The sequence below is a fragment of the Eurosta solidaginis genome, chromosome 1 (genome assembly GCF_040869045.1).
Source record: "Eurosta solidaginis isolate ZX-2024a chromosome 1, ASM4086904v1, whole genome shotgun sequence".
Taxonomy (NCBI): domain Eukaryota; kingdom Metazoa; phylum Arthropoda; class Insecta; order Diptera; family Tephritidae; genus Eurosta; species Eurosta solidaginis.
Window position 1 is genome coordinate 15,174,456 of NC_090319.1, and position 24,614 is coordinate 15,199,069.

Genomic DNA, 24,614 nt, shown 5'->3' on the forward strand with positions numbered 1-24,614 from the left:
TCAAAATGACTTAAAGCGCAATTGTGATAATGGAAGCATGCATGATTTTCTGTTATATCTCCAAACCGGCAGAGATACTGACTTAGTCTTCCATTGCCCCATTAAAATGTAGTTTCAATTGAAAACACAAAACTCTCAAAAAGTATTCGCTCTACTGAGTCGCTTTACCTGCTGTCGCTTGACTTAGCTCTTCTGCCCGTTCTTTAGGTTTTAATACACGATTGTTGGGATCCTTACAGACTACATAATTAATCGCGCTGGAAGGGGGGGGGGGGAGCTCATTTCAGGAAAATATTGAAAACCCATTGGATGGCTTTAATACATTCTCACGATATCGCATCATAGCAGCTTGGGCTGAAGACACAAACGAAGCGAAAGCCTAAAGGCAGAGGGTTATGAACATATTATCTTATGGAACATCCCACAACAGCGCTTCAATGGGGCTGTTAGAGACACAATAGAAGAGGAAGTTTGGCACAAGCGGGCTAAATTGGAAACCATATCTACCGATAGTTCAAAGTAATGGGAGAGGTATGGTATGCGGAATTTTCAGCTAATCCGGAAAAAATAGTCCTTGTGTTGTAGCTGTGGTGATCAATTTGAGAGCTTATCCGACGCCTGAAATTGTGTGGACTAAATCAAAAATTATAGCACTGAAAATGTAACCCAAACGCTTTTATTGATGAATGTTTCCGCTATCCTTAAAGAAATGTTTGCTCTTTTCTTGATAGAAAACAGTTCGACTGTAAATGGTTTGATTTCGTACGTGAGTTTAGTCCAAAGAAATAAGTTTTCACTATCAATATCCATTTAAGCATCCACAATATTTACAGCTCAACTTGAGTACATGGTAGTTAAGGGAAAAAAAGTTGAATCTCAGAAGGATGTCTACGACGTGCGGAAATTAACTACGATAATTGATTACCATTCGAACATCAGCAGACACACCCAGGAATAAATTAAACGCACAAAGCAGAAACCGTAAGTTAAGTAAAGAAACAAAAAAAAAAACCCAAATGAAGTAATGAAGAAAAGCAAAGTGCTTAGTAGGTAAGATGGAGTGAGAGTAAATGCGTGGCCAGATATAAAGTGAATTTATTGAGAGAAAAATAGAAGAATAAAACAAAAGAGCCACGGCAGCATTAGATGATGGGATTATATAATTAAAGACATAAAAAATTTTCCGGCTGATTTTTTTTTTACTGCGTTACATAATAAGAATATTTGTACAAGTGTCGTTAACCACTCCGACGCTTACCAACACACACGTAAGGTTATTAGTAGTTAGCCCAATAAAAGCTGCAAGTAGAAGAATCAACTGAAATATATTCATTGAAGTAAAAGGTATTATTGTTGGTGTGAAGCCAACAACAGCTTACAACGCATTTTCGTCGGCATTATGTGTTTTCGCTTAATAAATAAAAGTTAATCCTTAAGTTTGTATTGGATTACGCAGCAGCATAAAATTGACATTATTTACAATTTCCGACTTCCATCTAACTTAATTTAATATCAATGGCAAGTTTTCGGCGGCACACACATTGTAAGCGCCAAAAGCTAAAAGCCATAGGAATAACAATTTCCAGTAGAACATACAATGTGCTTTAATGCAGCGGTGAATGTGTGTGAGTATGCATGTATGTACACTGAAAGAAATGGTGCTAGTAAAATCAAAAAATCGTTTCTGTTGTTCTTGAGTTAACGGAGATTCGGTGAAATTGATCAAATTATAGTTAATTCGAACGAGTTGTTTGTGAAGCGAACAAATTAGTTTTGTCATTTCAACAGGAGAGAAATTGTCGCTCTTAAGTTAACAAAATTCTGTCAAATCGACAGATTCCTAATCAATCTAACTGATTTTTTTGTTAACATAACTGATCTCACTGGTAATTTCAACAGCGATCAACAGTCAATACATGAGCAAATTTCAAAGAGAATTTTACGCTCACTGCGCTCTCTACTTTGTACTATATGTATGCACATATTTACGTATGCATATGGCGGCCGGCGTGGTGTGATGATAGCGTGCTCCGCCTACCACACCGAAGACCCTGGGTTCACACCCCGGGCAAAGCAACATAAAAATTTTAGAAATAAGGTTTTTCAATTAGAAGATAATTTTCTAAGCGGAATCACCCCTCGGCACTGTTCGGCAAGAAGTCTGAGTATATTTCTGCCATGAAAAGATTTCAGCGAAAACTCATCTGCCTTGCAAATACCGCAACATAGGTACTTTTGTACAAAGCTGTCACAAAAACTTTTTTGTTCATTTGACTACTAAAACGGTCAATTACAGATCAACGATTTGTGCGCAGTTGATTCAACATCTTGTTGCGATGGATAAAAATTGAGAGGAATTTCGGTTGAATTGACCGTTATTTCGATTGATTTTAACAGTCTTTTTCTTTCAGTGTATATAATGTACAATCAGGGCCGGTTTTAAAGCATGTCGAATAGAACTTGATCATTAATCTTGTTTGGTTGCACAATTGCAAATCTTGCCTTCTTTTTATTTCGACCATCCTGTTGTAACGTTTGCTATATAAGCTACGAGGGGTGCGTCTTTATAAGCTAGCTCATATTCTTCTTCTTCAAAACTTATCATCGATATCCGCTAAAGATAGTTATAAGAAGTTTGTACCTTCAACAGCGTTGCACTAGAGAATAAAACCTATGTACCGACATTGGTTCCACATTGCAATTGTAAATATGATGGTGGGTGGTGTCATTTGGGAACACACAACATGCAGAACATACATTGTATTTGTCGGGGTTTATTCCTGATTGGCATGAGATTGATCTATTGTAGTATACAGATCGAAGTTGTACTGGAGTGACGACCGTCCCACTGGGAGTACTATTTTCCTCAACTGCGAGTTTTGGGTGTTCGATGCTAAGAGCAGGGTGCGTTGAGAATTAATCAGCTTATGACTTTGCCGACTTTGTGGAAGGCTCTGAGGGCCTCTTCGTGCTTTTTCGTTGAAACGGCAAAATTTTTACGATACATATTTCTTTAAACTTGTGGAGATAGTTCCTCATATCGAGGAAGACAAAGCCTCATCAATCAGTTGTCTGCATAACTTCCTCATTATTTAACAGTACATGATTATTCAGCATTTCGTGTCTCTCCTTCATGAGGAGTATTCTCACCTTACTGTGTCGGTGCTGTGTGCTTTGGTGAATAACAGCGAGGGACTTGAGAGTTTTGCTTGCAGAAATGCTGGGCCTGAATAGTGCTGTTCGAGCCGTTATCGAAATCCATTTTTTAATCACAATAACTCTGAAATTGTGAATATTTTTAAGGCATATATTTATTAAAACCCATACATAATCTTTAGATCCATGCTTAGCTATTTTCTTTTTAAATAGTTTGACATATTCACTATTATCATTTGAGTGAAATTACTTTTTCATCCGATATGGGCCTTAGTCAATATCGAACGTCACTTCCTATACTTTTGGCTGCTACAAAGTCGGTAGTTTAATGCCATCGACATGGATGCCCAACATTTGCTTTGTCATTGATAATGCAAAGTTACGCGTGGTGGAAAAACCAGAAAGACTGGGGAGTTTGTTGCTTTACAGAATAGCTTATCAGGGGAAGGGTACTTTGATATGTGAAAATTAAATCCAAGTGTGGATAGGACACCAACCTGGCAGACCCCTTATTTAATTATTCTTGGGGTTGGTTTACACATAGGAGATTATCAAATAAATTCAAAGCCTTCCTTGAAATATCTAGGAGTAATCATTGACTCAAAACTAACTTTTAGGGGACACTTCAGGGCGGTGGTGGAGAAAGTTTCTAGAGTTAGTGGAGCCCTAACGCGAACAATGCCCAACATCGGCGGCCCAAGCGAAGCTACCCGTCAGCTATTATCCAACGTAACCAGCTCTATAATATGCAGCACCAGTATGGCACGGATCTAAAATGGTCCACCGAAAAGATATATTAGCAGCCTACCGCATTACTGCTATACGAATAGCACATGCTAATCGGACGGTGTCCGACGACGCGATCTATGTTTTATCCAGGAAAATCTCAGTAGATCTACTCTCAGGTGAAATGACCAATCTGTATGGCATTGTAATCAGCCGACCATCTGAAGATGCTAAGAAAAGCGCAAGGTCGCGAACAATAGCTAGGTGGCAAAAACGGTGGGAAGATTCGAGAAAAGGGCGCTGGACTTTCATGCTAGTTCGGAATATACCGGAATGGTACGAGCGAAAAGACGGCGAACTAAATTACCACCTCATATAGATATTGAGCGGGCACGGCGGCTTCAAGGAATATCTACATAAGCGTGGGATAGAGGAGGATCCTTTCTGTTCAAACTGTCCCTCCGAATTGGAAAGCGCAGAACATGTAATGTTTCACTGTTTTCAACAGAGTTTTTGGAGAGGAGCCTTCCATTAGGAATTTAGTTCCACGAATGTGCGAACAAATAGATTGTTGGATTGCTGTGAGCAAGATGGCCTTTATAGTAATGACGAAATTGATGCATGCTGAAAGGGAGCGCAGAGAAATGCGCATACGAAGTAGTGGCGACTAAATCGCCCTTCCCCCCGTCACGTTATGCCTAACGGCGGTCCCACGGGGTGCGGACACATGAACAGAATCAGCCTGGTTTCATTGGGCCACTTGAGGGTAGTGCGCTACCCCAACGTTCAATAAAAAAAAGGGGTTGGTGTTACACTCCTAAACTGGATCAATGCCTGTGGACCACTCACATAATTTTCAGTCTACCTTTTGAGAATACTATTATTTGGTAGAGTTGCTGGTTCAATCCGCAATTCATTTGTGTGTTGATGGCGTTTGGCCAGAGGTGGTGACATGTAATATTTAAATCCATGCTGGTGGTTGGCAAATTGCTGGTTTGTGGCTGGGAAATGGGAGTATTCTGGCATCGGTGTCTGGTTTCCAGGTATAAGGTAGCGGTTAGCCCTTGCCATTTTTCATGAATAAGCGATGAAAAAGGTGAACACAGACAAGTTGAATATAAACATCCGCTTAATAAATGCCTCATTGACAAGGTTCGTTATCATGGTTGTGGTGATTCGATGGATAGTTTGGCATTGCACTTTGTGGGATTTAAGAGTAGCTTTATTGTTGACTATTGCTTATAAACAACTGCAGAGGGCTTACAGTTCTTAAGATGTTTCTGCCATTTTCCCCGCTTATGTTTATACACAAGCTATATGGTGCGCAAGTTTGTGCCTTTTGTTTGAGGGACGCTTGGTTCTTAATGTCTCTCTCGCCAAGTTTGCGTCCATAATTGGAAAATTATGAATCTCAATTACTTCCTAATCAAATCGATTAAGATTTAAAATTTAACTTTTCGAGAACAAATCGATATCCTTTTGATAATAAGTCGACTGCGCTGATTGTGAAATGATAAGACATAAGGAATCGACAACTTTTCGATACATAATCGATACATTTTTGACAGCATAAAACCGATGCATTTTTGATAACAAGTCGATAGCTTTTTTACAACATATCGATAATTTTCTATTACATTTTGGAAACATGTTGATATTTTGTTCAACATTTTTTGATAGAAACTCGATGAATAGTTAAAAAAAAAAATGGGTAACTCATCGATAACCTTTGTTATATTTAAAAAATAGTTAAAAATAGTTAAAAAATATATAGCAAATTGATAACTTGTCTACACATTTTCGATAACTGTGGTTACACTGAAATAAACAGCTATCTTGCACGGCCACTCTGTTTTAGACTTGGAAGGAAGAGATGTCGCAAATATTGGACGTTCACGTCGGTGGTCAGTCACCCAAAGATCTAAGGTGTAACTTTTGATAATCAGGCGCATACCACTGAAATTGTATCTAAAGAACAAAGCTGCAACAAAATCCACAGTCGCTTGCCGGCAGCACCCATGGAAAAGATAAAGAAAAGTTGATAACCACGTACGCGTCCTCAGTTTGGTCGCCTGGTCTACAAATACGTACTGGAAAGTGCTCAAGGCCTGTCAAAATGCTGCAATCAGAACTGCCACCGGATGTTTCCTTATGGACCCCGAACACCACCTACATAGTGAGGCCAAAGAGTTCAACCACAGTGAAAAGGCAGTTTTTGCTAAATTTTCACAAACCCGGACACCCCAGCAAACCACTGCTTGATCAAGCCCCTCCTCCAAGAGAGATAAGGGAATATGTCCATAAGCAGTTTGACGAGATCCAGCATCTTCTAGCACAGCCGTTTGTTCCTGAACAGCATAAGCAGGCCCTAAGCCAAATCCACACAGCATCGGTAAACGCTTTTGCTAGGGCGCGCTCGGAAAACCCTGTTATTAATATGCAATATCCTACCCTTGCAGCAGAAGAAAGTACATAGGGAGGCACGAGTCACCCTGGACGAACTTCGTTCTGGATACTGTAACAGGTTAAACACTTACTTGTCCAGAATCAACCCGGACATACGTAATTATGTCCTGCATGTGATGTGTGCCCACAAGACATCAACCATATTTTCAATTGTAATGTGGAACCTATGCCTTTAACACCAATCTTCATATTGTCCGCCCCTGTTGAAACTGCCAGTTTCCGTGGACTACCGTTAGAGGACTTTGATGACAATTTGTGAGTGGTCGGGCCCATTGAATGGGCGAAGCACTGTAAACACAACAACAACAACAACAACGTCTTCGATAACACCTTCATTTCCTTGCCTTTACTTGACTTGTATTGCTCTCACATCTTACTGTAGTGCCTACACTTACGCTTATACTCTATAATCCCCTTACAAAGCACACCATTTCCAAAGACTTACGTTAACACTTCGCCTACACTATATTTATGCCTACACAACGCTTACGCTTATATTCTAGTTGCACCCATACCGAACAAAGTTGTTAACACATAAGAGATTTCAATTTTTTTTATCTTTCCATTTACCCCTAACTCCAGCGTCATAATTTCTGAAACCGGCCCTGTGTACCTTGTTTATGGGCATACACGGCGTATACGCAATGTATCATTCTTACAAAAATGGATTAATTAGGTGTCGAATAAGTCTTAGATTGGCGAAAGATATGAGTTTTTGTGTGTAAGTAGCTGCAGACGTGTAAACCTGCACCATAACAATAAAGTTGAAGCAAACAAAGAGGAGTTAGCAAACATGTAGACAAATACTCCTCCTATGTAGATACATTAACCTGCAAATTTCATATAGGTACCACATATGATGTAAATATGTATGTACTAGTATATATGTATGTATAATTGCACAAGGGTATGACAAAGTATGATACGTTCCAATAAGCAATAGTTTTCAGTAAGCCACTACTTATAACAAAGGGTTGAAGTTACAACGTACTTTTTTCTCAAGATTGACCGTCGTAGCATGCTCCACCCACCAAACCAAAAGTTCTGGGTTCAATGTCCGGTAAAATCAGCATCAAAATCTTAAGAAAAAAGTTGTTTCAATTAGAAAAAAGAAAATTCTAAGCGGGTTCGGCCCCCGAGAGTGCTTTGATAGAGACTCCCAGTGCATTTATGCCATGAAAAGCTTCTCAGCAAAATTCATCTGTTTGCAGATGCCGTTCAAAAAGGGCATATAACATGTTGGTACCGTCCCGCGTCTTCGTAGAAAAAGTTACAAAGCTGATATTCAGTTGGATATTGACGTGGACTCCAATTTTTTTGCATCTTCTTGGCGCCAAATCCTAAAGATACTGAAGGGGATACAGGAATATTGCCAATATAACTTTGCTAATTATACGAGGGTGACTTATATCAGCGGAAAAGCGAGTGTGAACCCATAGATTTGCAATTTTCATACACACAACTTCCTGTCATTCATAAAATTAGCAGTCCGCCTCTTTAGATGGTTGAAAGATAAGACTGCATGGACATGCTATCTGCCCTATTTATGTGAATGGCTTAGCATTTTGATTGGATTAGGGAACCTCTGTGGTCATGAAAGTAATGGACGTAACTTTGTTCTATGATAGTGGGCACACATCGTGACTCATATTCTGACTACTGACCAAAGTATGCATCACAAAATGCTGACAGAAAGCGATTGTCCCGTCAAATATTCCTCAGCTTTATCTTATTTTGTTGAGCTTGACAAAGCTTTCACGGTTTACGATTAAGAATTTTATAATGCCTCTCATTTGACTCGGTTTTGTTTATCGACAAGCCATGTGATCCCAGAATTTTGCACCACTATTTGGTGGTCTTGCGACTTCATAATGGTGCAAGCCAAAATTCTTCGGCTGGAGCTGTTACTTCGGCTGGGAAATTTCGCCGTTCTCCCGGGATTATGGCAGCTAATATGTAGTGGATTAAGAGAATACGATTATTTTGCATATCTGTTATATACATACCTAGTCGTATACCAGTTAAATGGGATGAGCAGCTCAAGAACACTAGCTCAATTCTCTAAAATGATCTCAATAAGCTTTTTTGTAATGTAATGATGGTTCCGAGTTTGGATGCGATGAAAGGAGATGAGAATTGGTAGGTAGTCAGATGATAGTGATAGCATCGATCGGGTGGTCGTAGCAGTATATGGGTCCTGCGCTGACGAACTAATATTTATTTATTTAGTAATTTGATCAGTTACAAATTACAAAAATAGTCTAGTACAAAAATATACTTACAGGCTACGTAGAGATAAACATATGTGATACAAAATAAAAAAAAATAAAATATAATATAATTATTCATGAGCAATTAAAGCTTAAAAATAGGTTTAGATAATGAAAAGTGGATTTCTAAAGAATTTGAGAGGATTAAATTCTATTAATGTTCGAGAAATGGGAGCATTAGAAGCACAGAGGGTCCGAATAAACCCCGTATAAAACATGTTGCTATTTCTAAGCGGCCTGTTTGGTAAATGGAATCGAATACCCTCGAGGAGAGCTGGCGCATCGATTGAACCGTTGATAATATCCGAAACAAAAGTCATTGACAGCAAGCTTCTTCTAGACTCTAGAGACTGAAGGTTGATGAGCGCACATCTGGCTTCGTAAGAAGGAATCGGGTCGGAAAAATTCAAAGAACACAGTGCAAAACGAACAAAGCTTTTTTGCACACTTTCGAGCCTCTTGATGTCACACTCATGATAGCGCCGCCAAATGAAACAGGCATATTCCAACTTGGAGCAGACAAGTGAGATGAACAGTATCTTGAGAGTATAAGGATCCGTAAAATTTGAACTAAAACGCCGGACAAAAGCAAGAAGAGAAAAGGCCATAGCAATTGTAGAGTTTAAATGTATCGAGAATGAAAATTTAGTGTCGAAAACTAACCATAAATGTTTCAGTTCTGTAAGAGTCGAGAGGCGAGAACCGTAATTGGTATAAGACGTGAATATGGGATAACGCGATTTTGAAAATGTTACGTGAAAACATTTACTGACGATGAGCGTTACACCAGGCAGCGATATTGTCCAAGTCGGATTGTAACTTATCTGTATCTGACAAGTTTGAAATGGTAGAGAAAACCTTTAAATCATCAGCATATAGCAGAATGTTTGAGTGTTGAAAACAGACCGAAATGTCATTTATAAAAATTAGAAATAGTAATGGTCCAAGAATGCTACCTTGAGGTAGGCCTGAGGTGGCAACAAACGAGTTCGAACATGCATTTTCTATCACAACTACACAGTTCCGCTGGAAAAGATACGATTTTACAAGAAATAAAAATTGAGTGGAAGCCTACACCGGCCAGTTTTGAGATCAATATTGAAGTGCTGATTTTGTCAAATGCTTTAGAAAAGTCAGTATATACTGCATCGACTTGAAGGTGACTGTTAAAGGCTGATAGGCAGAATTCAGAGAAAATTGACAGGTTTGTCACAGTAGATCTGCCAGACACAAAAACGTCCTGATTCTCTACGATTAAACGCCTAACGGCAAAATACATTATCTGTTTGACAATATACTCAAAGAGTTTAGAAATGGTAGACAACTTGGCAATGGGCCTATAGTTAGCTACAGTTTGAAGAGAGTTTACAACTTACTCACTCTGGAGAAGCCCAAATTACTTAGAAAATGAACGCAAGTGTGATCTACATGGCATACAATAATTGTTGAAGCTTTTGTATGCTTTTGTCATCCTCTAACGGTTTATTCTCGGGTTTAGCTTTGCTGGAAATCATATCTGCTAACAAGTTTCCGCTGCATATTTGTTTATGCATGTCTTATGTATATTAGTAAGCAAAGGTGAGACCGTTTTGTAAGAAACAACAAAACTGCTAAAATCCTCGTCCTCTGCTACCTAGTTACGCATACGAAAAATCGTTATAATAAGGATGTTTACAAATCCACGCGCATACTTATGTTTACATCAACATTTCCGCATACGCTTATGCTTTCCGTAGAAAAGCAAATTTATTTAAATATCAATTTCGGTATCAACTATTTCGGTTGCTGTTTACTATAAACTTTGTGATACTGAACAGTTTGAAGTGAAAATAATGATGACAGGTTAACAGATAAGTATGCAGCTATTATGATATTACATATATTTGTATCTATGTATGTAATTTTGAGTATCAAAGCCTAATTTGAGTTGTTGCCATGTTGACACCTGAAATGTGATGTCGTTGAGTTTGTTGCATTTGACCCGTTTTAATTGGATTTCTAAATAACTTGTTTGGATGTTTTATTTTCGACTTTTACCCTTCAAATGTGTTAAAAAGTTTAAAGGAAATGAATTTGAAAAATTTACCTAAATAGTTTTTCTTATCAGAAGATGATTTTTCACCTTCCAATAATTGTTAACACGCTTTTATTAGCTTGGCCTTTATATAACGGAATCTTTTAGCTTAATTTTCACCGGTTTCTAGAAGTCTGATTAATTTGAAACTTTGCATACGTATCAAGGACCGATGACAATGCATTAATATGATGGTGTCGTGACATAAGGTCTACGTCCATAAGGTCAATTGGCCTTATTACCACTTTGAATGGTCATAAGTTTGATTGAAACTTTGCACACATATCAAGGCTCGATGACAATGCATTAGTGTGATGGTGTGGTGATATAAGGTCAACGGCCATAAAGTCAATTGGCGTTATTACCTCTTTCAATGGCCATAAGTTGATTGAAACTTTGCACACGTATCAAGGGTCGATGACAATGCATTAATGCGATGGTGTGGTGACATAAGTTCAATGGCCATAAAGTCAATTGGCCTTATTACCACTTTGAATGGCCATAAGTTTGATTGAAACTTTGCACACGTATCAAGGCTCGATGACAGTGCAATAATGTGATGGTGGGTTGACATAAGGTAAACGAACATAAAGTCAATTGAACTTATGACCACCCCAAATGGCCATAGATTTGAAACCTTGCACATAATGCGAAAAGCGCATTCCTTTATTAATGACAGAAGTAGATGCATGGCACATCTACGAAAGAGCATACTGGAGCCCTTTTTAACACGCTTTTATTAGCTTGGCCTGTATCTATCTATGTATCTATGTATCCATGTATGTATGTAACGGAATCTGGAGTGGAGCCGAGAGCCCCGGTAATGCAGAGCTCCGAACTCCGTTGCACAATTTGAAGCATTTTAAGATAGGTACTTTTAGCTAGTGCAGGCCACCAGACCAAGGCACCATAAAGAAGTATCGGGCGCACAATGGCTGTGTAAATACAGTAGGTCAACTTAGGGGAGAATCCCCAGGAGGTGCCAATTGCCCTCTTGCAGTTGAACAGCTCAGCTGCTGCCTTCTTGGATTGCTCCACTATATGGTCACTCCATAATAGCTTCCTATTCAGAATGACTCCCAAATACTTGACTTGATCGCTAAATGCTAATAACGTACCCCCCCACCTTGAGGCGCGCGCCCGGATATACCACCCCTATCAGCTTGACGGCGACTCTATAGAGGTTGACCGACCTGACATCGTCACAAGCAATTAGCTTGACATTGCCCTGGAACCACCCTGCATCGGTGTAAGATGGCGGTGGACCAAGGTTGTCTTTTTAACCTTAACGGCCACCGTAGCGAGCGCTGCCTCGATCCACTTCCACTGTTGTTTCGGGATCCTGCCATCTTCGCTGCTCTCGTCTATAATGCCAATGATCTGCGGACCCTTGACAATTTCGAAGACCGCGTCAGCCTCCCTGCGTCTTGCCCTTTTCGGTGCCGTGTGGTTGGATTCATCCATGGACCGCTGGCGTTTCGAGGTTTCATCACTCTCGGCTAAAACTTTTAAAATTACTTGAACTAAAAATTTCAAAATAAATAATAGTTTAAAAAAACTAAAAAAACACGCTTTTATAGCAAACCGAACTAAAAAATAGAAAATAATTTTCAATTAAAAATAGTTTATATAACAGTAGTAGAAGGTCAAACAATCGTTTATAGTTAATCACCTCAAAATAAAATTGTAATAAAATTTAAGTTATTAACAGAATAATCATTCTATTGGCAACTATCTGAGAGGAAAGATATGAAATGTAGTCAAATTCACCCCACAATTTTTACTGTGAATTAAATTATTCTGTTAATATCTTAAATTTTATTATAATTTTATTTTGAGGTGATTAACTATAAACGATTGTTTGACCTTCTACTACTGTTATATAAACTATTTTTAATTGAAAATTATTTTCTATTTTTTAGTTCGGTTTGCTATAAAAGCGTGTTTTTTTAGTTTTTTAAACTATTTAGTTGAGAGGAAGAGAATTTATGAGAGTAAAATTTCAAATTCCCGTTTATATTTATTTTGTTCGATTAGTTTGTTTTGTCTATTTCGTATTTTGATTTTCTTGTTCTGTATGCTTTGCTTGTTTTGTATTTTTTGTTTGTTTTGTTTGCTTTGAATGCTTTCTCTGCACTGGTTGCGTTGTTTGTTTTGTTGGTTTCGTATGTTTTATAAATTGTTCTTAGTTTTTTTAATGTTTTTTCTATATCTCCTTGTTTGATTTGCCTTGTCTTTATACCAAGCTCTAACTTGTACACAGGATATTATAACTTTGATTGGATAACGGTTGGTTGTGCAGGTATAAAAGAATCGAGATAGATATAGACTTCCATATATCAAAATCATCAGTATCGAAAAAAAAAATTTGATTAAGCCATGTCCGTCCGTCCGTCCGTATGCCCGTTAATATGATAACTTGAGTAAATATTAAGATATCTTCACCAAATTTGGTACACGAGCTTATGTGGACCCAGAATAGATTGTTATTGAAAATGAGCGAAATCGGATGATAAACACGCCCACGTTTTATATATATAAAACAGTTTGGAAAACACAAAAAACCTAATTATTTAGTAAATAATACACGTAGAATGTTGAGATTTTACGTGTAGACTGATATTGAGACTCTTGATAAAAATTTGAAAATTTGTTTGTAAAATGGGCTCGACACGGCCCACTAGTGATAAAATCAATTTTACAAAACTTATTAATCATAAATCAAAAATCGTTAAACCTATCGTAACAAAAGTCTCCAGAGAGGTTTTTACTATAAGAAATGCTTTGAAGAAAAAATAGCGAAATCGGTTAAGTACCACGCCCACTTTTATATAAAAGATTTTTAAAAGGGTCGTGGACGAATAAAATAAACTTTATCTTTGCAAAAAAGAGCTACATATTAACGGTATTTCATTCCCGAGTGGATTTATAACAGGAAATATGAAAAACTTCAAATTTTACAAAATGGCCGTGGGACCGCCGATATTGATGACATTGCATGCATCTAAGTCTTATGTTTTGCCTATATGTCATTGTGTTGTATATAATATTGAGCTGCCTGCGTTGTATATTGGAACTAGTCCACTTAAATTTGTTGACAGAGTAAAAAGTCTAGATTTTATTGTGAACTGTTAACTTACATGTAGTGACCATGTCAACAGGGTGGTTACCAATATTTGTGCCATATTACGGAAGATAAGAGTATCCGCCCCATTCACACCCGTTGAAACCAGGCGAAAACTTGTGCTGCTACAGTATATGGTAAAATGGAATCAGTGTTATACAACAAAGTTGCTGTAGCGTTTAACAATGCTACGAGATACGTTTACAGCATAGGGAGATATGATCACATATCGGTCTGGCGAACGAAAATTCTTGGGTGCAGCCTTGAAAATTATCTAGCCGCCAGGAATTGTATCTTTATATACAAATTATTATTGTGGAAGACACCAAATTATTTATTCGAAAATTTGAGACCAGTGAGATCAATGAGACATCAGAGTCTGGTCATACCATATCATAATTACTTCATAACTTCATCTAGACTATTTTTCATTAGCGCGGTTAAATTATGGCATTCACTCCCAGATAATGTGAAGGCTGGAATAAATATATTCAACTACAAGGATGTAATACTCAAGTACTTCATAGCTGTGTAAAAACAATGCAAAAATATTGTAAGGGTGTTAAGATCCCTGCTTCTCTTTTCTTTCCCCTTTTCTCACTTTTATCTTGACTATCTTTTCTTTCGTTAAGGTTTGATTTATTCTAAATTTGCTACTTAGATTTAAGTTAGGATATACAAATTTGCACTGTTTTATATTTAATAACCTAGTTGAAGTACTTCTAAAGGAATATATCTGGTCTTACCCTGTACTACGTTGTTAAATAAATAAATAAATATAAATAAATATAAATATATATTACTTTGGGTATTAGGTTACCAAAAATTTAAAACAATGAGATTATCAACAATTTTCATCTTTCTTTTTAAAGCAATGTGCGGTTTCTGCTGCTGAACCTCTAATGCATTTATTTAATTTATCATTAAGTCTGGCATTTTTTTGGGTGAATGAAAATTTTCGTACATTCAACCAATTCATAAGAGTGGCAATAAAAATGAAGTTCCAAATTATCGTCCAATCTCTAAACTTCCTGTTATATCTAAATTGTTTGAGAAAATTGTTATGGCTTCACGGATGGCTGGCAAGTTGATTGTATTTATACTGATTTAGCCCAAGCCTTTGACAGAGTATCGCACTGCGTACTATTGGGTAAGCTAGAAAGATGGGGATTTCATTCGTCATTTCTAGAAAGGATAAGTTTATACTTATCCAACAGAGTCAATTTCGTTCTTATTGACGGTGTGGGGTCGGCAACTTATGTGGCTACATCGGGCGTCCCTTAGGGAAGCATCCTTAGTCCACTCTTTTTCATTATGCTTTCAATGACGCAAGTGCTTGTTTTAAGCAATGTCGTCATCTCATGTATGTTGATGATTTAAAAATCTTTCTGAAAATTAAAAATGAGTCTGATGTTTCCATACTTCAAACTGAACTCAATGGTTTTAATGCTTGGTGCTGTAGAAATAAGCTGGCGCTCAATGTCAGTATATGTTATAGCTTTACGTATTCTAAATTAAGAAATACATTGACTTCGACTTATCTTGCTTCTGATACAACTCTAGTTGGGGTAAGTAAAATGAGGGATTTAGGTGTTGTGCTTGATTCATTATTCACATTTACCGAACATCTAAATTTCATAATTCCCAAAGCTTACGCCTTATTGGCATTTATTAAAAGAAATGGCTCCGAATTTAAGCACCCATATAATAAGAAGCTGTTTTATAAATCATTCGTTAGATCTAGGCTTGAATATGCTTCCATGATATAGAGTCCTCACTATGAGGTTCGTAATATTAGGACTAAACGTATCCAGAAAAGAAGTAGTACTGTTTATCTGATATAAAATTCGACCAGCCCCTTCCTCCTTATTCTTCCAGGTGTAAGTTAATTAACCTTCATTCCCTGAAGTAGAAGGATAATATGCACAATTATGTTCCTTTATGATATTGTTAATGGCATAATCGATTGTCGAATAATTCTTGAATCTTCGAACTTCCAAGTTCCACAACGTACTTTTCGTCAACATTATATGTTTTCTGTTGAGAATTTTAAGTCTAATTATGAGCTGAATGAAACAATCACACGCGCTCTAATTGTAATCAATTCAGTAAATCAGAAACATTGCATTGATTTTTCTTTATCGCGGCAATGCTTTATAAATATGCTCTTTTCTTCTTTGAGTTAAGCGGTGCTTTATTATATATAAGCATATGAACTCTAATGTAATCTAGTCTGTAAGATTCTCCGAAAATCATAGACTAAATAAATAAATAAAATAAATAAATAAATAAATAAAAAACTAGTTCAGAATAGAGCCATATGTATTATTTCGCAGCCTTGTAACACTATTAAGCACACAAAACAAACAACAACAGCATTTCAGGTGTACAGCTAGGTATATAGTGTTCGGATGTCACCCGAAATTAGACTATCTTACTTGTTTTTATTATGTTTAGCCGGCATTGTTTTGTTTATCTATGAATATTTGTTTTGGTTTGGTTTTTTTTTGGTTTTTTTGTTTTTTGGTTGTGGTGTTTCATTTTTGCTATATTTTCTTTGCTTCGTTTATTATATTTGTTGCTGTTATGGTTATTGGTTATTTGTTGGTTTTGATTTTTTTTTGTCATTTTGTTCAATTGTTTGGTCAAATTCTGTTTGTTTGTGCGGTTGTTCTGTGTTTTTTGTTTTTTGTTTAATTTCGTTTTTCCGTGTTCTTTATTATTTTGTTCAATATTTTTTTCTTCTGTTGGTCTTGTATGTTTTTTGTTTGCTTTGTTTTTTTTTTTTTTTTTGTTAATTTGTTGAAGTTCTTTGTTTTGTTGGCTTGGTACATTTTTTTAGAGTGGTTGTTTGATTTTGTTTGGTTTGGTTTTTCGTTTTGCTTTGTTTTGTATGTTTTTCTGTTGTGTTTGTTTAAATTTTTTTTGCTTGTTTTAATTTTCTTTGTAACTTGTTTTGTTTCCTTAGAGTGTTTTTATTTTTTTTGTTTTGTTTTCTTTATCTCGTTTGTTTTATTTGTTTTGATATTTTTGTTTTATTGGTTTTATTAATTTTTTTTTATTTTTTTGTTTTTTATATTTAATCTAAACATTTTTCTTTTGCAAAATTGAAGATGTGAAAAATGCATCGATAGAAAATAATTCTTTTGTTGTTTTGGAAATATTAACTTTAAAGTTTTAGAAGAAAACCCAAAAACGTTTGTTGACGGCTAATCAGCAAAAAAATTTTTGTTTGTTTGAAATTATATTACTTTGTCTTCAACGACTTGCGTTACCAATTTTTTGCCAAAGTTATATATTTTTTAAACATATTAGGGTGGTCTTTATAAATCAAATTACCGCACACTTCCAGTCTCAGCGCTGCAAACGGATTAAACATTAATTTTGAGTTTTCAAATACCCAAATATGGTATTGAATTCCTATTGGAACCGGATAAGGGTTTTGATCCACAGCGGTGAGAGCTCACGTGATCACTTATTGCTTAAACCGTTCTGCAGCATACCTTAACCATCTCCAAACGGTACTAAAATTTATATATGATATTTTTGACTTTGGTGTTACCATTTGAAGGAGTGAGACTGGCAAAAGTCATTTACTTGATTAATATGAAACACCTTTGTGTATGTGCTAAGAAACATATATATATATATATGTATGTCAAACAAACTTACCACATGTGCTTGAGAGCACTCATCGATGTAATGTGTTGTGATTATCACAGTTGTATTGCCATTTTTGACTATTTCAACCAAATGATCCCAAATACTGCAAAACACAAACAAAATGAATGAAAATTGAAAACCATTAGGCAAAACAAAGTGAAATTTACAAAACACAACAAAACTTTTGCTTAGCACTTACCTCTGCCGCAACACCGGGTCAACACCCACTGTCGGCTCGTCAAGTATCAACAGTTCGGGTTCATGCAACAATACCACAGCCAAACTCATGCGTCGTTGTTGTCCACCACTAAGATTTTTTACCTGGCGTGAACCGTTTGGCAAGTTTAGAAATTTGAGTAAAAATTCTGTACGGTCATCGATTTCGCTGCGGGACATATCCGCAATCATGCCAAAGTAGATTAGCGTTTCGCGCAATGTAAACTCACCGTAGAGAGCGACTTCCTACGGAGAGAAGAGAAAAAAGTATACAACAAAAAAAGATGTTAAAAAAACTGTTCGCAAATAAAAACAAAAATAAAAAATGTGCGGAAAGAAAAGGAAATGACAGCAAAAAAACAGAAAGTCAAAACGGAAAACGAGAAATACTAAAAAATGGCGTTCAGCGCAAAAAAAATAATGAAAGTAGCCGGAAATTATAAGTGAAAAGTGAAACGCGCGTATTTGAATAGGAAGCGAAGTGAGGAGGGGGCGAATAGAGACAATGTGAGATAAGGCGGATAGCAATTAGTTTTAGCACAAAACAACGACGTAAGGCGTTGACTTGTGGCAATTGGAATTTGAAGGGGACTTGAATGCGAATTTTATAGCAAAGAACTTTGGCGTCTTGCATCTGCATTCGAGAATTGAAAAGAAAAGAAAAAAAATGCGTATCTCAAAAATTTAGTATGGTGAAATTGAAACAAACAAATGTTAGGAAGATTTATAAAATCGATAGTCAATGGATATACTACACCCTAAAATAATTGCCTGGAAAGATGACCTTTAATAGTAATTGGTCACTTAACTAAGTTTTATACTTCTTCTGACAAGAGTTGCTAAGTATCTTCTCGGATACTTTATTTTAATGATTTTCTTTACCGGTATCGATCTCTAACTACAAGCTCCCTGCAAAACCAATAAGGCTCTGTCAAATCACATAAATCAACACCATAAGCTCTGTAAGATATTTGTAGGGCCGATGCATGCAAATCGAATTTAAACGCGGCTTTCGAGGTGCGATTGTTTTGCAGGAGAAGAAACGATGCTAATGAAGATATCGCCGTATGTTTTATTTTCTCTAGACTATTTATGAGGCAAAAATAAGTGAGTTTACCGGTAAATGAGAACAAGACAAAGTAGTTGCTGTCGTTCAAGAAAGAATCGGAGCATTTGCGCGTTGGCAGCAACGTCAATGTTGACGGCTATAAGTTCGAAATTGTGATGGACATCGTCTTTCTGAAAACCAGCATTAACAGCGGAAATACCGTCAGTTCAGGAATCTAACGGAGAGTAGCTCTTGCCAACAAATGCTTCATTGGACTGAAGAGGCATTAAGAAATAAAATCTCTCGCCGGACAAAAATCACGCTCTACAAGTCACTTATCTTACTAGTACAGATGTATGATTTGGACTCTAGGACTGTGTCGGGAGGAGGTGAACTGGCTTTTAATTTGTTCAAGGGAAAATTTCTCCGGAAGATATATAATCCTTGTCTTGCTCCCCATATCGGAGGTTTTATAATGATTAATCATATTAGCATTATGCAGATATGTAGACGGTGCAGCGAATAAAAGCTCTAAGGCTTCGCGGGAAAGGTCTTGCTATGGACAAAGACGCTCCGATGAAGAAAGAAATGCAATCAGCACCGCCATTAGGAAGCAGAGGAGGGGGAAGACAGGAAAAGCCGGCATGACTTGGTTTGAAAGAGTGAAAATTGATCAGGCTGTTAAGTAAGGTGAGGATAGTATGCATCCTTATCTACTCTTCGAATTTGGACAAAATCGAGCTTTCTCCATAAACATATATGGGCTGCTTATAAAAGCTTTCTCCATTCATAAAGCGAAATGTGACGAACAATAGTTAGGTAGCAAGAACGGTGGGAGGAATCGAGAGTGGCAGTCTCACGGGGCGTGAATATATGAACACGCTTAGCCTGGATTCATTCGACACTTGAGATCATTGCGCTGCTCAACGTCCAACAAAAAAAAAAAAAATAGACTGTATGTAATCTACAAAATCATCATAATCTGCTTCTTATGCTTGTAGCGTCAAGTATGCAATCTGAATGTTTTAGGTAGTTTTGTTGATGTTTTTGGTCTTTGCCGAATATTGATCATATACGTTCAGGAAAATAGCACCATTAAGGTACAAGCTCAACCATCTCGGAAACGATTTGATATGACTCCGTTGAACCTTTTAGTTCACCCAATCTCCTCAGAAACTTGGCAACACAAGTCAAAATTGAGGCAAAGTTAAGTTAAAGTCGAGTTAAAGTTGAGCCAAAGTTAAGTAAAAATTTATTCAAAGTTGAGGCAAAGTCGAGTCAAGGTTAAGTCAAAATATAGTCAAGAGTGAGTTAAAGTTAAGTAAAGGTTGCGTCTAAGTCGACTAAAATTTAAAATTTTGCATTTAACTACTTGATACCACCATAATTTTCACAAAACGCACTTTCAGTATAAGGAGCGCTATACAATACGAGCTGTCGGAATTGCACATCTAGCAGCACCTTCCTTTTATATATTTTTTGAAGTAAATCGATTGTGGCTTGTCGTTGTGATTCTAATTCAGTAGAACACTGAAACCACATTACGTGCTTTGGTAGCTGTGGTATCAGTTTCATCAATGAATATATTATTAAGCACACACACACAATCACATGCAACTTGGAAATAACACAAAGCGTGCAATTTTAAATGCGATCTGTAAAATGTCATTCATGAGGTATTTGAGGTAAACATGGTAGCTAACAGCAACAAGACACGATAATATTGTTAACCGCTATTTTTCCTCTTAGACTAGCTTAGAAGCTCAAAAGATTTATTTTGAATTTTATTGATATCTACGGTTCGAAGTAGAATCGTTTAAGCATTGCAGCAGCTAAACTTAAATACGTTTGCTTCTTTTCTCAATATGGCCATTGGGAATTTTGGTTTTGTGTGACGAGAAATGCTGACATAAATATTAAATAAAAACACACGCGAACATAAGCATGCAAACAATCTAAGAAACATGAAAAATAAAAAGTATAAAAACAAAAACAATGAAGAGGAAGAATATAATATGGAATAGTTGTTAGTTTACTATGTGGCTATAGAAGGGTGGTCCTTAGCTGTCTAAGCAATTTTGGCCGTTTCACAACAAATCACACCAGTTTTCGCTGTTTTGCGTTAACCAACATGAATTGGGAGCACCAAGAGAGGCTAAGCGTCATTCACCTGCCTCTCACATCACAGCAGAAGCCTCACCTTTTCTGTTATTCCAAACTGCAATGTCGATTGAAGCTTTTCTTTTGCTAGAACGTCTACGTCCTTTTGCATAACATGACTTAGCCAGCGAAGCCTTTGATCTATCTTAATATCTGTATAATGCTCACCACTTTACCTCCTCCGATAGTTTACGTCGGCATCACGAATACGACCATACATTTTCCGGAGAGATCTTAATGCCTCTCATATTTTCTCGGTTTCCTCGGCATAATTCCGCGCGCTTAATCAGGGCTGGTATGAAGAGCGTCTTGCAGGACGTGATTTTAGTTCGCCGAGAAATTAAAGGACTTTTTACTTGCCTACCCACTCTAATGTAGCACTTGTTGACAAGAGTTCTTCTCCATTTAAGTTGTAAGCTGACATAGTTTTCGCAATTAATACTGGTTACTAAATAAACGAAGAACATCACAGTCTTGAATTTCCAGGCGTAAACCGCGGCGTTGCTGCCAGGGTTGGGATTCTTTCTTGGATGATTACAAGTGGTCCTCTTTCCTGCAGTACCACAGATCTACTATTACTGCCAGCGTTCAATCGATACTTCTTGCTTCTATTTCGCTGTCATCGCACATTATTTTTCTCTTTTCACCAATAGCATGACCTGCCGAAGAGATCGCTGGGATATGATCACCAGTTATGTAAGGCATATGTTTATCAGAAACGAGCAGATGTTCAGCCAAATTACATAGAGCTCACGTAGCTTGTACTCCCACCCGAACTGATTCTAAACGAGGTCCGAGTTGTAATGAATCGCGTGAAAGTTAAGTTTTAGTGGCGAGGCTTGAAATATCTTGGTCAGTGCGTAAAGCATTTTCTTTTACCATATTGTGCTCTGATATTTTTTGAAATGTTGAGTGAGTTATGTTATATTTTGTTATGTTATGTTATGTTATTTTATGTTATGTTACGTTATGTTATGTTGTGTTATGTTATGTTATGTTATGTTATGTTACGTTATGTTATGTTATGTTATGTTATGTTATGTGATGTTATAATATGTTATAATATGTTATGTTATGTTATGTTTTGTTATGTTATGTTATGCCATGTTATATTATCTTATGTTATTTTAAGTTACGTTATATTATGTTATGTGGTGTTATGTTATGTTTCCGATGTTATGTTATATTATGTTATGTGGTGTTACGTTATGTTATGTTTGCGATGTTATGTTATGTTACGTGATGCTCTGATATGAAATTTTGTAATGTTTTGTATGTATTGTATTATAATATTTTATTTTATGTTATGTTATGTCATGTTGTATTATCCCATGTTATGTTATGATATGTTATGTTATGGTTTATTATGTAATGTTGCTTTATGTTATGTTTTACTCTTTTGCGTATTATTATGTTAGGCTATGCCATTTAATATTATATTATGTTTTTGAATATGCTGCTGTGATTATTTATGTTGAGTAACCTTTCAATAATGCTTTCTTAGAAATTTTATTCTGATCATGTGATATATATGAAGATAAAGTTTGGTGGCACCATCATTTAGCCGCCACCCAATGGCTAGATAAATATTGAAAATTTTGAAAGAGTCGAAAAAATAGCAAGGAAAAGAATTGTTATACACTCTCATACACGTCCGTACGCACTTATATATCAAAATAAATACATAACTAAGTACTTATAAAAGTATACAATAAATTCGCTATTCAGCATTAAATAAGAATAAAGCTTTTTGCTTGTAGCACATTATCCTTAACCCATCCACTTTGCGTTTTACTGCCTTTATTGCAGATACTTAATGCTGATACAAATGTATCCACGCAAACACACACACACACACACACACACATACATAAAGACATACTTATCAAGGCTGTCATAAATATTTCATATTATCCGTCTGCTTTGTCTAGTATTTGTTTCTCTTTGCTTTCATTCATACGAAAGTATTCTTGCTTAAAATTCAAAAGTAAGTCCAAATATATATTTGCTTGCCTTTTATTGTTCCTTTGTTATTATACTTGTTGTAGTAGGCTGGGAAAAAAGCAAACGCAAGGACGCATAGGAAACCAGGCGTTAAAAGCGTAAATTAAAAAGAAAATGAATAATAAAGAATACAATATCACCCTGAGGGAGAATGAGGTGTGCCAGAAAAGCGATGGAGCGACAAGCGAAGAAAAGGCAAGGAACTATTAACACACACACATACAAACACACTTAAGTGGCCAGTGCAAAATAGACAAAGTTAAGAAAGCAAATAAAAAAAAATTAAAAATAAAAAAAACACAATTCTTCCAGCTGGTTAAGCAGCTGTACGTAGTAAAGTACTTTCATTGCGCACATTATTAAGCTTCGTGCTGCAGCAGCAGCGTTTATTTTACGATTGCTTTTGCTAGCCAACTCAGCCCACTTGGAATGCCCATTATGACGCGTCTGCATGAATCAAGTCCAGGATTATGGGCGGATTTGTGAGCGACAACTAAAAGCATCTATAGGAGAATATAACTCCAACCAGGGGTTGTATAAGCATAACACACATAAGCATAACAAGAAGAGGAAGCTGAAGAAACGATACTTCAGTACACATTTAACTATATCGAGATCTATACGCATGTCCGCTGGTGTGCTGGCTTGCTTTGAAGCGTTGGTACTGATGACAGCCGCTATAACCAACAATACCATAGCAAATGCTTTGAGCGTGGTTATATTTACGCACGAAAGCTTATATGCGCATACAGACGCACACAGAGACACATTTACGATAGCGTAACCACACGTTTTGGTTTTAGTTAATATTGCTGCGCTTGTTCGCAGTTTTTTTAAACATAAATCTGGCAATTCTATTACCTCACCCAATTTTTTCACGCTCTTCCTTCTCGCAGCACCAACAGCAGCTTGAAGGTTAAACTGTTTTACGTATTTGTTCTTCATGACATGGCCAAAACTTAAACGCGATGCGCATACGAGCTGTTTTCCTTAAATAAAAAATTGTATGTTTCTTGGAATTAAAAGAGTGCCCGTAATATGTAGTTTAAAACCTGTAATTTGTAATTTGAAGCATGTAATTCGGGAATTCTAATTTTTAATTTGTCAGTTGTAATTTGTTATTCGTAATTTGTGATATTTGTAATTTGTACTATGTAATTTTTAAGTTATAATTTGGTACTTGATATTTGTAATTTGAAACTTGTAATTTATTATTTTAAATTTGAAGTTTATAATTTGTAAACTGTAATTTGTCATTTGTAATTTTTTTTTGTTATCTGTAATTATAATTTATTTTTTTGCAATCTGTTATTTGTAATTTTTTTTTTGAATTTATTATTTGTAATTTGTAGTTTTTAATTAACAGTTTGTAATATGTAACTTATAAATTGTAAGTTGTAATTTGTAATCTGTAATTCGTAATTTGTAATTTTAAATTACAATTTGTAATTTAGTTTGTAATTTCTTCTTTTTTATTTGAAGTTTGTAATTTGTAATGTGCAATTTGAATATTGTTATTTATTATTTGTGTTTTGTAATTTGAAATTTGTAATTTGTCATTTGTAATTTGTTATTTGTAATTTTTTACTTGTAATTTACAATTTGTAAATTGTAATTTGTAGTTTTTTATTTGTGATTTGTTATTTGTAATTTATAACTTGTAATTTGTTACTTGTAATTTATAATTTGTAAATTGTAATTTGTAGT

The 24,614-nt window shown here is 36.1% G+C and overlaps 1 protein-coding gene across 15 annotated transcripts in view; it reads right to left on the reverse strand.

The window, feature by feature from the left end:
- Positions 1–24,614, reverse strand: part of osy (oskyddad) — a 281,999-nt gene that overhangs the window by 12,160 nt on the left and 245,225 nt on the right. For all 15 annotated transcript variants that reach the window (XM_067781425.1, XM_067781467.1, XM_067781416.1 and 12 more), the window contains 2 exons: positions 17,679–17,941; positions 17,489–17,582 (listed from right to left, as the gene is read on the reverse strand). In XM_067781425.1, coding sequence (XP_067637526.1) covers positions 17,489–17,582; positions 17,679–17,941 — 357 coding nt within the window. The remainder of the gene's footprint in view (positions 1–17,488; positions 17,583–17,678; positions 17,942–24,614) is intronic.